This window comes from Neospora caninum, chromosome XI, assembly GCF_000208865.1.
Source record: "Neospora caninum Liverpool complete genome, chromosome XI".
In the NCBI taxonomy this organism is placed as follows: Eukaryota; Apicomplexa; class Conoidasida; order Eucoccidiorida; family Sarcocystidae; genus Neospora; species Neospora caninum.
In genome coordinates, this window is record NC_018397.1 from 3,178,685 (window position 1) to 3,192,624 (window position 13,940).

The 13,940-nt window shown below is 57.2% G+C and overlaps 3 protein-coding genes across 3 annotated transcripts; 1 reads left to right on the plus strand and 2 right to left on the minus strand.

The window, feature by feature from the left end:
* Positions 1–521: 521 nt before the first annotated feature.
* On the minus strand, positions 522–4,490 carry NCLIV_056810 (conserved hypothetical protein; the record flags this gene model as incomplete). The annotated part of the gene is made up of 2 exons (XM_003885236.1): positions 522–1,015; positions 1,250–4,490. The coding sequence occupies 2 exons, from the start codon at positions 4,488–4,490 to the stop codon at positions 522–524; spliced, it is 3,735 nt and encodes a 1,244-aa protein (XP_003885285.1).
* Positions 4,491–6,410: 1,920 nt separating this feature from the next.
* Positions 6,411–7,849, plus strand: NCLIV_056820 (putative 50S ribosomal protein L22; the record flags this gene model as incomplete). Its single annotated transcript, XM_003885237.1, has 2 exons — positions 6,411–6,640; positions 7,156–7,849. The coding sequence occupies 2 exons, from the start codon at positions 6,411–6,413 to the stop codon at positions 7,847–7,849; spliced, it is 924 nt and encodes a 307-aa protein (XP_003885286.1).
* A 2,792-nt stretch (positions 7,850–10,641) lies between these two features.
* On the minus strand, positions 10,642–11,175 carry NCLIV_056830 (putative 60S ribosomal protein L7a; the record flags this gene model as incomplete). The annotated part of the gene is made up of 1 exon (XM_003885238.1): positions 10,642–11,175. The coding sequence occupies one exon, from the start codon at positions 11,173–11,175 to the stop codon at positions 10,642–10,644; it is 534 nt and encodes a 177-aa protein (XP_003885287.1).
* Positions 11,176–13,940: the final 2,765 nt, after the last annotated feature.

The following is a 13,940-nucleotide window of genomic DNA, read 5'->3' on the forward strand; positions in this document are numbered from 1 at the left end:
CCAGTGCTCGCACAAGATGGGGCATCAGAGGATCATTCTGCGTTTCCTCTTTACTCTCAGCAGAGACACACCGGACACACACAACGTTCACCCCGTGCTCCTCTCCACCACAGACAACCCACGGAGGCCAGTAATTGCTCAACAAGCGAATGCCAGTCCACCGCCTGCCAGCGCCGATACACGTACCACAAACATAGTGTAATATATATATATATATATATATATATGGAGATATAGATAAAGATATATAGATATAGTTGTACCGCACCGTGTTCCTGCCGTATCTCGGGCGCCCTCAAAGACGGCACGGAAACCACACGTTCCCAAACCTCGCGCTTGTCTCCAAAAAATCCATATGTGTCTATCTGCTACGCTCTCCGTAGGAAAACGCATGCGTCTGCGTGGTGCACATGTGCGCGGCTGCGTGTTAGGAAGGCTCAGTCATTGCAACGAATACGACACGCACGCTGGCGTGGTTCGACTACTCCAGTTTTCTCTCAGCGACGTTCTCTGCATTTTGTCTAGTAGGAGATTGGCCATCTTGCGGTGTCGGAGTCTCTGATTCGCCGCTCGTGTCTCCCCCTCCTTCGTCCACTGAAAGTCGCTTCGTCGTCCACCCAGTTCCAAGCAGCCTCGCCGCCGAGTCTTCTCTCTCCGTCTTGTCGCCCTTCACCCGGCGTGTCTTCCTCGCCGCCCCACAGCGTCTCGTAGATCCTTCGACTCGGCGTCACATATTCCGCCGGCAGACCGCGTGGACCCTTTCGGGCTTTCCGAGCAGAGCCAGAGGGAAGGTGTTTTCGGGCCGACGAGGGCGAAGTCGACTCAAACACATCAGAGGAAGGATAAGCGGCTTGCGAGGAAGAAGACTTCGGCCGCCTGCCTGGTCGGCGACTTCGTCCGTCGCTGGACCGTGCCTCGTCGACGGAGGACAACGAAGAAGCGGACAGATGTGCGCACGACAGCGCATGGGTGGCGCGGAGAGACGACCGAATTGCCAGCAAGTCGGAAGGTGCTTCTGCAAGGTGAGAGCACACCAGCAGAGGAAACGATAGCACCTAATGCGAATGCCAGGACACTGATAGCCCACCTTGCAGAGCGACAAAAGAGACAGAGACACACACAGAGCAGACGCACCTCTCACACACAGGGAGAGTCCGCGTCTTAGGAAACGCTTTTCCCCCCTCTGCCGTTGTGTATGTGCTGTCTTGGAGTCTCTGCCCCGATCTTGCCTTTCGCGCGATTTCCTTACCTGAGCAACACGGGCCAGTGCAGGTTTTCGCGCGCGCTTCGCGCATCTTGGCCCGTGCCTGCCAGTGAAGTGTGAGGATGTATCCGGCGGCAGCGCCCACGAGAACGGCGAAGGGGGCGTATAGAGCCCACGGGCCTTCGGAGTTGGCGAAGGGTGGCGATCCGTCTGCTTCGGAGTCTCTCTCCTCCTCGCTCGCCACTGCCAATGGACTGTCTGGGGCCGCGCCTGCGGCAGAGTCTCGGTCTGACGTCTCTGCGCCTCCCCAAGGCGCGACAAACGCAACAGCTCGATCCCACCACGAGGACTCGCCCAAGCCCGCCGCTCCGCCGCCGCCGCGCGCCTGCGAGGCTGCCATCGCCACCGCGGGGCGAGGTGTCTCCACTGTCTCCTCTGAGGCCTTGTCCTTTCGCACAAAGTTAAGATGGTCCACTTGCGTCGTGAGCCACCTGAGGACTTTGGCGGGGACGCCGTCTCCCGAAATCGCGGCGACAGGTCCCCCGGCCTCCGGAGCTTCCGGGGCATCGGGTTTGCGTTCTCCAAGTGGCGTCGCGGTCTCTCCAGGCTGCGGCCCTTCGTGACCCGGCGAGAAGCCGGTTTCGCCTGCTGCGTTTGCGCCCGCCTGCACGGACGAAGCGAGAACGGGGCGGGACAGCGGTGGAGGCGCGCCCAAGTGGACGATTCCGAGGGAAACGGGGTCAGTGTCGAGGCGGCTGGTGTACAGACAGAGGGCTAGTTCCACAGGGAGATCCTCGCCACTGATCGACAGAGCGAGAGGAACCGAGACGTCAACGAAAGTGTCTTCTCTGGCCGACGGTGCGTGCCTCGCCGTCGATTCTCTTCCGTTCTCACTATTGTCTCCTGCTGGGGTCTCCCGTTCGACACGCCCGGCGTCGCGTTCGACCTTTCGTTCCCTGTCTGTATTTTCTCCGCCCTCTCCGACCTGCCGCATGCGGTTCCCTGCGAGCGGCAACGAGGCGCGCAAACTCGTCAGAGCGAGAGCCTGACTGGAGTACGGACCCTCACACCCTCCTGACAGTTTCGTCTTCACTACCACGAGAGCCGCCTTGAGCGCTTCCCTGATGTCTGCCTTGGTAAACCGTTTTCCGCGGGAAGACTCGCTTCCTCGGAACCCTGAAACGGACCGAAGTCTTTGTTCGCTATTCAGCAACGTAGCCGACCCTCTCATCTGCGTCTCCACGCCTCGAGACGAGTCCCGCTCTGCCCACCGCCCGTCTCCCGCTTCCGCGCCGGTGTCGGTCCGCTCCAGAGACGCCGTCAGACCCTCGTCGGCTCCGTCGCGACACGTGCCACCTGCCAAGACGCCCGCGCCCGTGTGCCGCGCGCCGGGGGATCGCCGAGTGTGTTTTCTTCTTCCCGTCCCCACTCGCGCGCTTCGGCCCTCGTCTGTGCCTTCGACGCTCTCCGGGCCTCTCCAGAAGGACGAGGCTCCACAGACGTCCTCTCCATCTGCATGCGCAGACACCCGAACCGACGGAGGGTCACCCTGCGGCCTCGAGGCGCCACGGGGGGGAGCGAGCCGAAGGGGGAGAGCGAGATGGACATCGTAGTTCCCGTTGAGGGACATGACACTGGGCGCTGCATGCAAAACCGGGAGCGACAGAGAAGAGGAAGAAGACTGCAGAGGCCCCCTCGTCCCGTTCTCGCCTCGGTTCGTGTCTCCAACGTCCTCGTTTTCTGTGGAGACGAGCCCTGCGACGTCGCCTCTCGCAGCGACAGCTTCGCGACGACCCACACCGTGTCTGTGCGCCCGACCTCCCTGAACACCCATCTCCACTCTGGGCTTTGCACACTTGTCTCCTGCGCTGCCTCCGCCGCGGGCCCCGCTGTCTTTTTCCCGACCCCACACGCAGCCGTCGGGGACTCGGCCGAACGCGACTGCCAGAGACTGTCGATTCGCCTGCCGTTCCTGTGACCTTGCGCCCCCTGGCGCCTTTGCCTCCCTCGGTGTCTCTGCCGACTCCGCAGACGTGAAGCCTTCTGCAGGGTCTCCGTTAAACGGAGCCACTGAGGAAGCAAGCGATGGAAACGAAGAGAGAGAGGAGGAAGGTGGCTGTACCCAGTGCATGCAGACAACCACGTCTTGTCCCCACAGCTCATCGGTGGGGGCGGCGAAGGAGACAGAATAAAGTTGGCCCTCCGCGCTGTCCCCCGGGATTCCCGGGATCCCGTTTAGAGGAGAGACAGCGCGTTCAGGCGCCCCTTGCGCAATGGGCGGAGATGCACAGATGCCAGCAGAGGCGTCCCCGTTCGCATGGGAGCCATGCACTGTCTGCTCCTTGATCCGTCCGGGTGTCTCTTCTTTCCTGTCTTCTTCGTTTGCGTCTCCAGTGGGCGCCGTGGGCTGCACACCGGCTGCCTCCGATGAGCGCATTCCGACGCTCGCGCCTCCTCCACTTCTGTGCGTCTTTTCTCCCTGCCCTAGGGGCGGTGCATCTGCGCTGTCTCCTGCATGGTCTCGAATGAGGAGACTCCCTTGCGGGTCCTTTGCGTCCCCTCGCCTGCCTCCGGCGTGGAGAGAGAAGGCAGCAGAGGCGGGAAGCGAAGAGAAAGAAGGATAGCGGAACGAAAGGCGAACGCCCCATCCGTTGTCCGGGTCGCTGGAGGCCTGGAAGAGACCTTGAGTTGGCAGCCATGCGTGACCGCGCGTCGGCAGCAAGGTCGAGAACGACGAGGCGAATCTTCTGTGTGTCTCGGTTTCAGAGAAAGGTCCGAACTGAGAGGAAAACGAAGACGGACCCTTTCTGTCGACCGTTTTTTGAGATGGACTGGGCAAGGCGTCCGGCGTTTCGACGTGATGCCGAACGGGAGACAAAATTTGAGGTGTCGAGACACCCGACGCAGATTTCCTCTCCTGGGCAGCGTCGCGTGCACGCACAGCTTCGGGTGTATCTACACCTGACCACGGGGCGCTAGCCACGTCCTTGAGGGACGAGGAAGCCCCGCTATTCTTCGCAGGCCCGCCATGCTGCTGACTCAACGGGGCATTTGTACTGGTGGGTGGCGAAAGGGAAGATGGAGGCGAAGAAGTGGTGTGGGGGCGCGGAGGCGAAGGTGTGCGTACACCTGGAAGATGTGTGGGACCGGGGATCGTCGCGAGGGGCGAAGCGGACGGCGCCCTGAGGGCAGAGACGAGAGCGGAGACGCCGCCCGAGAAGAGGAGAGGAAAGAAAACGCAGACGAGAAAAGAAAAGTATCGACAGACAACGACAGGGCCCTCCATGATATACGGGAAGACGAAGAAAAGAGCGCTGCACAGAAAGGGAGGAGACGGGTGCCGAAAACACAGGGGGAAGTGCCAGCATGAAGAGAGAGAAGACAGGGGAGGAAGACTTGGCCAGAGAAGGGAGGAAGAGGGAGAAAAACCCGTGACAACCCGCGCGAAGAACCACCCAGAGAGACAGACCACACGCTCGCTCCCTTCTTCTCTTTTCGTTTTTGCTCCTACATCGCGGCCCAATGCTCGCTGATTCTGCAGGACCTTTTCCTGTCTCGCCTCGCTCGGCCCGCGCTCTCTGTGTTTGCCCGGGCAGAATCCCAGGCAATCGACGAAGAAAGAAGCGTTGAGAAGCACACACAGGAAACGGGAGACATAACTTCTCTTTTAAAAAGATAAAGACAGAAAGTCCGAGAGAGCTCTTTGTCTCCCTTTCGGCGACAAGAGACCCCTCCGTGTCACCGTAGAGAGGAGACAGAAACAGGGAGAGGAGGGGAGAGCGAGTGGACGACGGAGAGGGGAAGAAGAGAGGCGAGAGCGAAAGAGACACTCTTCTTTAAATAAAAACAGTGTCTTCTCCACGTCGCTCGCTCTCAAAACGCCTCAGCCCTGAAAGGACACCGCATGCTGCAGTTTTTTCACTCCCGCAAAGGTTGCACGCGCGGTTCGAAGATCGACGCCGTCCGGTCCTTTCCCTGGGGGACTGTCCGCTCACCCGCCAACGAGGGCTCTCTGCGCTCTTTGTCTCTCTCTCAGGGTCCGAGAGAAAAGGACGAGAGGACACAGCGCAGGCGTGAAAGAGCCAGGGAGAAGAAGAACGCGAACAAAGTGAGCAAGTACAAGGGGAAAAAGTCGAGATTCTCGTTTTCTCTTGGGTCGAGGTTGCCACAGGGCGCCTCAGCGAAAGACACGCGTGTGTGCTCGGCCTTCTGTTCCGACACCGGAACCTTCTGCCGCGAGTGTGTCCTCTCACTCTTGAAGGGGGAGAAGAAACGCAGGAGGCAGACAGACGGCGAGAAAGAGAGAAGTCTCTCTCGCGTCGTCACCTTTCCTCTCGGAAGGAACGCCTTCTCCGTCTTCGATTGTGCTCTGTTTTCCGGCTTCTTCGTTTTGTCCCGTTGACGCGAACGCAACTGGCGGCGAAATGGCCTCTTACCGCGTCTCTCTCTCGGTGCTCTAACGCCTTTGCAGTTCTCTTTCTTTCCGTTTCTCTTCCTGGTCCGAATTCGAGGAGAGAACGGCGTTTGGCGTTTTCGCTCCCTGCGTGGCCCCAGTCTCCGGCTGGCGCTCGTTGTGAGCTCGTCGTTCGACAGCGCAGAAAGGAAGAGGAGACAGGAAAGACAAAACTCGACTGCCCAAACAGGAGACTTCTGCGCCGCTCGAGGAGCTCCGAAACGCGACGCCTTCCACGGTTCTCGACTCGCACAGGGTCAGATGTGGGACAGCAGTCTCAGGATGTGAATCGGAAGAGACACCGTTCCCGTGGTCTTTTCCTGCCTTTCCTTCCTGTTTTTTGAGTTTGCCGCGAAACCGCAGACGACACTCGAGCTGGTCAGAGACGAAGAATCAACGGAATTCAGAAGAGCGCACTGCGAGTGTGACAGCAAACAGAGAGAGAGGGGCAAGACGAAACGCGAACGGGAAGATGGCGGAGGAGGATGAGGGGTGTTTCTGTTTCACTCAATCATCTTCTTTCTCTCTTCCTCATTCTTGGCCTTCCGCAGCCCTCACAGCCACTGCCCGTCGCTTCCGGCCTCTCTGCATCCTCGCCCCTCGCGTCCCTCTCGCCCCTCTGTCTCTTCTCCGTCGCTCCGCGGCGGAGACGGAGAGAGATGAACGGAGCGCTGCCCAGACCAAGTGTCTCGTGCGTATGTGAGGGAGTTCCTCAGCTGCCAGCATTGGCTGCGAGCACGCACAGGCAGGCGGATGCAGAAAAGGGAGGAAGAGCGCAAAGGCGAGAGAGAGAAGAGAGAAGCAGTTGGTGCTGCGGTATCCAAGGGCCCGCCTGGTCCGCAGGAGACGGTGAGAGGCTGTGGCGAGAGCGTCAGACAAGGCGGCAGTTGCAGAGGCGAAGAGAGAAGAGAGGATTTCCTCTTCTCCCTCGTCCATGGCGACGATCTGTCTCCGCTCTCGCCGAGCAGCCGGGAGCCGAAACGGTGAGATGGCCAGCTTCTTCTGGAGACTTCACCAGGAGGGACGGAACCGCGTTTCTCGCGAGTGTAGGTACACCGTGTCCGCGGCGTCCATCCGTGTTGGGTCCCCTCTCCACCGGCCGAACCTGTCTCCGTAGAGCTGCTTTCTCTTCTTTCCCACTGCGTTCCTTGTCAATTTCTTCTCGAGCTGATGCGTCGTCATCTCCGCAGGATGCTCCTCCGCACCGGCCATCGCCCTCCTCGGTTTCTGCTTTGGTACCTCACTCTCTTTGTCGTTCCTCCTTGCGTCTGTCGTCGGTACGCCGAGGTGCCCTGCATCATTGCGGATGTCCAGAAGTCTTCTCCAGTTGTTCCCCGTCGTCTCCTGCGCCTCGCAGGCCACCCGATCCCCCCTTCCCGTCTCGGCCTCGTCCACACTTGCCCTCACGATCGCTGTCTCTCTTGTCTTCTCTTTCGTCTTTCCCCTCTTCGTTTGTCCCTTCTCTTTCTTCTCCGTCGTCTTCCTCTTCTGCCTCCAGGTCCGTCTCCTCTGCCACATTTTTCGCCCCTTCTACCACTTTCTCTTTTTTCTTTTTCCCTTCGTCCCCCTCTTTCGCTTCTTCTCTGGTTTCTTCCTCTTCTCCCTTTTCCTCTTCTCGGTTGAACGCGACTCACCAAGACTTGCCTGCGCTGGCTCCTCCCGGCGGCGACCCGCCTGCTGACCTCTCCTCTTCCTCTCCCGGATTTCTCTCTGTGGAAGTGGACAACTTCGAGCCTTCCCCCGCGTACCTTCCGCCGCGTCTGCCGGTGCCGATGCACACCTTCCGCCCCCACCCTGCGCGTCAGCCCGGCGCCGCGGCTTCGCTCTTACCCCCCATCGCCCCAGGTGTCTCTCCAGCTCCGCGTCTCGCGCGGGCGGAGGCGCGCTATCAGCGTCTCTCGCCGATTAAAACGCGGCGCGTCCTGGCAGAGATCAAGGGTATGTCGATCGGGCGAGCTCTCGCGCACCTTGCCACCTCTCCGCGGCGGCCTGCCTTCCAGGTCTTCAAGACGATTCAGTCTGCGCTTGCAAACGCGATTCACGCTTTTGGAGCAGAGACGCTCCAACCGAGAATCAAATCCATCACCGCCAACAACGGCCCAGTGATGAAACGCCCGTTCTTCAGAGCCAGAGGCAAGATGGACATCCTGAGGCGTCCCACGACGCACATCCGAGTGATTCTCGAAGTCTGAGGAAACCGCAAAGAGAACAGAGACAGCCGGAGGAAGGACAGGGATGAGAGAAGCAAATCCCCAGGGGGAGCTCCAAGGGTGCACGCGGCGGTCGTCACCCGGCTCTCTCTGCCCACACTCAGAGCGAGGCGCGTTGCGTAGAGGCGCGTTGCGTAGAGGCGCGTTGCGTCGAGCGCTTGGGAACGTGATCGCATCCAGGCGGAGGCAGTCTTCACGCACAGGCGCTGCACGAAAGGGAGAGAGAAAGGGGGAGAGACCGAGAGGAAGGGGGAGAGAGAGAAAGTGCACGGGGTGTGTGTAGTAGGCACAGCACGACAGGTATGAACAAGAGGGGAGGCTGAGAAGAAGAGGGGATCTAGAGCAGAGAAGACAGCGTGGCGGAAAGAAACCACAAGGATTCGATTGCATGTTGACTCCTGTCCGCAGCAGAGCTTCCTAGACGGCGCAGTCGCTTTCTACAAAAAACGACGGGTTGATCCATTCTCGTTTTGCTTTCATCACAGAGCTGCCGCTCGTGAACAGCACAAACCCAGAGCGAGAAAACTGTCCCGGGGCGTGTGTGTGTGTGTGTGAGGGGGGGGGAGCGCTTGTGGAAAGCGTTTCAAGATTTCATAAAAAAAACGACTGTGCTTTTTCAGACTTGTGCTCACTGTCGACACCTACACGAGTCTCCGCCTGGCCGATGTGGCCAGACCGGTGTTTCCTTAAGTTCCCTGCCTTCGAGGCCGCAAAAAACAGGATGGAGAACTCCCATTCTTTCACTTTCGACACGAGGACGACCCCGAATCTTTCGATCCCTCACGTCCGATTATTCTCCACAAATCCTAACTAGAGGCGTATCTGTATGCATATGGGGGTGTCTAAGAACAGTTCAGATGGATACAGAAATACCGGCGAGAGACCATTGCATGTATAGGTAGACGCATGTTACGGCCGTTGCACGAGTCCCACTCCAAAGAGACACGCAGGTGTTTGCCGCGTTATCTCTTTGCTCCTTTCACTGGCGTATCTTGCCCTTTCCAACGTCCCCCCTCTGTGTCCATGCTCTTACCGCTTTCATGGGGCCGATTCACAAGGCGTTGTTAGCCTTTGTTCTGTTCATTGTGGACATACTTACGCATGGATACGTATATATATATATATATATATATATATTGTTTGCTTGCAACTGTACGTCCATGCATCCCACATACATATGTAGATAAAAGCATTTACACACATGTGTATGTATCTTTGCCTATGTGTTGCATTCACCAGGCCACATGACCACGTTGCACCACCCAACAGATCGTGCATGTTGTCACTCGAACGGGAAAAGAACTGTTGTTGTTTGGCAGGTTCTTTTGTCGAAACTAGTTGGTTGTCGTTTTGATTTCCTTCATCGAGGACTGCGCGATTTGGTATTTGTTTTCCCATTTCGCCTCCCGTTTCGTACACTCAGCTGTGCTCGGACTCCCTGGAGAGTCGGTGTTGAACAATCCACATTCTCGCTTCGCCTTCAACCCGCTCGCCTTCGTCCTATAGATTCTGGTTTGCCTTTTTCTACGTGAATCGTTATTTGCTAGGGGGTAGACGGAACAGTAGTACAAGGAGTCGCCTAAATCGTTTGGATGTGCGTGTGGACGGTTTTGCATATGCAAAATTCCGAATTGTGCTGTGTCAGCCACAGTGCTTCGCCCTTTTTCCGAGGGAAGGCAGGCCGTGCAAAATACCGTAAAACATAGCGACGAAGAGATGGAGAGAGAGCTTTCGTATCGAAAGCAGGTGGGGACCCAGCAGCACACAAACTACATCGATCTATGCATCCTCAGAGATACAAAGCTATTTGTACGGTTTTTTTTTGTGTGAACCGAGAAGCAAAGGGAGAAACGAGAGTGCGACTTGTCTTCTTCAGGGTTCGAGAAAGGCACTTGTCATTGGGAAGGCGATAGACAGGGAGGGCGAGGGGCAGAGAAAGCCAGAGAGATGCCTCGAGAGCAAGCAGTCCTGGTGACTCGTCGAGCGGCGATTATTTCATCTTTTACTCAATCCAGGTCTCTTCTAGAAGACCAGCACATTCACGCACGGTGCAGATTCCAGTAGACGCAGAAGCGAGGAAGAGAGAAAAGACAGGAAAAGCGAAGAAAAGCAGAAGCCAAGAGGCCAGCTACACCGCAAGACTGCAGAACAAGACTCTGCTGCACAAATGGCCAGAGACAGGTATATTTGTTGGAGACGGCTGAGGTGTACAGACACCACAGAACAAAGCAGCTGCGGGGCTACACGCGGGTTTGGCGCGCGTGCACGTACACCCGGACAGCCGGCAACGCGACAAGCGAAAGTGGCTAGCATGTCAGTTGGGCAAACGTTCTCGCTGGCTCAAAATATTTTCCTGAAACGCGGACCTTTCACTCGAGGAAGGCTGAGAGAGGAACGACAAAGGCAGATTCAAGGTGTACGTACACCTCGGGCCACCTGGCTCCCACCACTGTGCCACGATCCCTCCTGGTCGCTGCCTGCGGAGAAACCGAGCAGAACGTCGAATGACCCGGATCCTCCGAACTGTCCTTCAAGTTCTCTCTCTCCGGATCCTGGCGGAGTCCCTACGATGCTTCATATATAAGATTGCGTTACATACCTGTGGATATCCACCCACCCACCCTTCCCCCTGTCGACACCCCATCATCCACCGTTGCGTACAGTGGTGTCTCCATACACACCGATGTACATCAATCTTTGCGCACACGCCTCCGCATCTCTATAGACACCAACAGAGACAAGTCTATGGCGCATCGTGTTGTGGCGATCTCGCTTTAGAAGTAAGGATTGCTCTTTCTGACGAGTTTCGCGACTTTCTTGTAGACTTCTTCGAACTTTTCTTCACTGTCTTCTCCGTCGGCCTCCGGCTGTTCCTCTCCGGGGGTGATCATGATGACACTCGCGGGGCGCTTGGACCGGAAAGCGTGGCCGAGTGTCTTCTTGCTGCACAGGTATGCGTACACCACATCTTTCTCTTCACAGAGAATGGGTAAGTGCGCGATGATTTCGATGGGGAACACGTCAGAGGCGAAGAAAACGATGCCCTTTACGCCCTTCCGCAGGCATTTTGTGACTTCGTGAACTCCGCGGCGCAAGAGCTTAACTCCCTTCTTCCCTCCTTGCGGCTTCTTTCCGCCTTCTGCCTCCTTGCTCTGCTTTCCGCCGCGCGCAGCTCGCTCTCGGTCGGCGGCGAGTTGAATAAGCTTCAAACTCCTTCGCAGGGACTTCCCGTCCAGCAACGGAGACGCAATGGGCGAGAGGTAACTCATCTTCTGCGAGGCCGCAGTCTCCCCTTCTTCGGACGCCATCGTGGAAGAGAGAGCGAGAGAGGCACAGAAACAACACGAAACAAAAGAGGAGAAACAAATGTGGAAACCTCGAAAAGCGAGGAAGAAGCCGGCAGCGAGGAAGAGACGACGACGTGCGGTGGAGATGCACAGTAGGGACGGGAAAGGGTGACGAGGGGAGAAAGCGAGAAGCAAAGAAATAGCGGGAGAGCGAAGTTGGAGAGAAGAGAGCAACAGAGAGCGAGGACAAACGGCCCGAGAAAAATCGCTGACGACGGAGGCCCTGGGGCCGGAAGAGAAAAGGCGCTTTTCGAGAGGGAAAAACCTTCGTTTTGAGACGGCGGAGAGTGTCGCCTTCTCGTTTTTGACCAAATCGCGAAATGAGGCGAACAGAGAAGAGAAGAGAATCCTCTTTTTCCCGTTCCGACGATGAAGATCTCTGTCGCTACATGCAGGCGAAGAGAGCGACGCTGCGCTGTATATACCGCCGAAAACGAGCTACTTTTCACTCGTTCTCTGCAGTGTCCGGTATATCTGAGAGCGAAAAACGAACTAGACGACAATTTGACAGAGAAAAAGAAGGCGACGGACAGAAAGAAGCGTTCCCAGAGAAAACGCCTCGCTGGCTGGTGCCCCACAAAAGATCGAGGGAGCGAGCCCAGGCCTTCTTTTCCTCTGTCTCTTTTCTCTTAGCTTTTCTTCTCTGTCTCCCGCGGTCGGCTAGAGCCCTGCATGTTCCGGTATATAAGCCGATTTCACCCGCAACACTATCGCCGGCGCGATTTTGCTTGTTTTCGCGCGCGCCGGAGAGGAGCGAGGGAGGCTGCGCCTGCCCGAAAAACCGGAAAAAGAACGGGAGAAAAGAGCCTCGTTTCCTTTTCCTCCTCTTGTGCTCTGCTGTTTGAACAGCGTAAGGAAAGGCGAGAAGATCCGGAAACGGCGGAGGGAGTTGCGAGATCCACCGAAAGAAGGACAGTTAGCTAGGTCGTCTGTGCAGGTTGCGAAAAGGTGTCACGAGTGCACGCGCGTGAAAAGGCGGAGAGCAAAAGAGAACCCCTCTCAGACAAGCAACTCAGTGTCTTCTGCCTGGTGGCGAGCCTCGACTTCCTCCAACAGAGCACAAGACAAAGGCAGAGTGAGCAAGCTTCTTCTCCTTCTCCCCTTTTCCTCTGGTCTCCTTCCAGACTTCTTCTGGTCTTCTTCCTCCTTCCTTTCTCCTCCCTTTCTCTTTCTCGCTTAGCTGCTCGCTCTGGGGTCTCTCGCTCGCAGTCTCAGCCCCCGCCACGGCGTATTCTGTCCTCTGGAACGCATGAAGAACAAGCCCAGTGCACTGCCTCGATTGACTCCTCGCCCAAGCCTCCTCTCTCCATAGTTTTCCGCTCACACACACAGGTGATCCTCAGCGCGGCTGTCGCAGCCCGGCGTCCTGCCCGAGAGGGACGAGAAGAGACTGGACGAGGACAAGAGAGGAGCGGATCGGCGCTTCTTTCCCGCACACGCCATCGCCGAAAGAAGACACACTAGATTCCAGATGCTTTGGACTTTCTCTGATACGCCAGACCTTCCTTCCTGCCTCATTCTGGGGGTTGATTCCACCTCAGTAGAGTCCGCGGCTTGGCGCTTCGTCGACTTTTCTGTCTCGTCCAGGGACAAACACAAACAACTCGACTGTTCTCATCTACTCCCGAACCCCTCTCGTCTGCCCTGTCTGGTTCTGTTTTGCTTCGTCTTCGCGGTCGCATGCACGCCTTCAAGAAGGGTTTCCTCGCTACTTCCCGCGCCCGCCTTCGTCCTTTTCCTTCTCTGTGTTGGCGCCTTTCGTCTTCACATCTCCACGCTTTTCTGTGGTCTACGCGTCAGCTCGAAGCTTCTTTGTGCATGCTTTTCGTTTCTCGCTCTCTCCTGGGGTTTCCCGAAACTCTACCCTCCGCCCGTCTGCCTGTTTTTCACTCGTGTCCTCTCGCTGTAACTCGCCGGTTTTTCCTGACTCGGTCTTCGAGGCACTATCCTCTGCGCCTTCCCCCGTCTGCTCAGGTGTCTCCCGCCTCATTTCCTTCTTCATCTTCTTGCCTCGTCCTCTCGTCTTGTTTGCGCTCGGCGTGCTCGGCCCTCTCTCCTGTTTCTTTTTTCTGTCTCTCATCTCGTCCTAATGCTCCTCCTCGGCCGCCCTTTTGCCCCCAAAGTGTGTCGTTCAACCGAGGCCGAAAAGCCTGAACGGAGGCAAGAGTGTCCTCTAGCACGCCTCGTCTTACTGGAGCACGAAGACTCCCCACGTTTTCCGCGACTCTGATTGCCAGAGAAGACGCACAACTCGCTTCGCACTGAAGAGTCCATCGTTGTGTCTTCACGTCCATTGTCTGGGTTTTCTGCCTATAGAAAAAAACGCGTGGGAAGCACCGTCTTCCAGCCCTCCGGCTTTTCTTTGCTTCCCTTTTTTGCTCTGTTCTCGGGTGGGTGCGGTGTACGGACACCTCAGTTCCCGACTGGCAGCGTTCTACCTCGTTCCCCGTTGACATGTACGTGCAGCTGAGAAAGTTTCCAGCTCGACGTGTCCGTCCTGGCTTTGAGCATGAGCCAACCGCTTACCTAGAGCATTGCGGTTTTTCCTTTCAAGTGCTGATACACCCAAAAACCTGCGAGAAAGTAGAGCCGCTTCTTCGTTTCTCTTTCTGGATCCGTACCGCGCGAGCATCGGGCGTGTTAGGAACGAACCAGCGGGCTTCGGATCATCTTCTCTCCTTCCCCCCTCTTTCGTTTCTGTGGAGGTTTTCCTATTCAGATCCCAA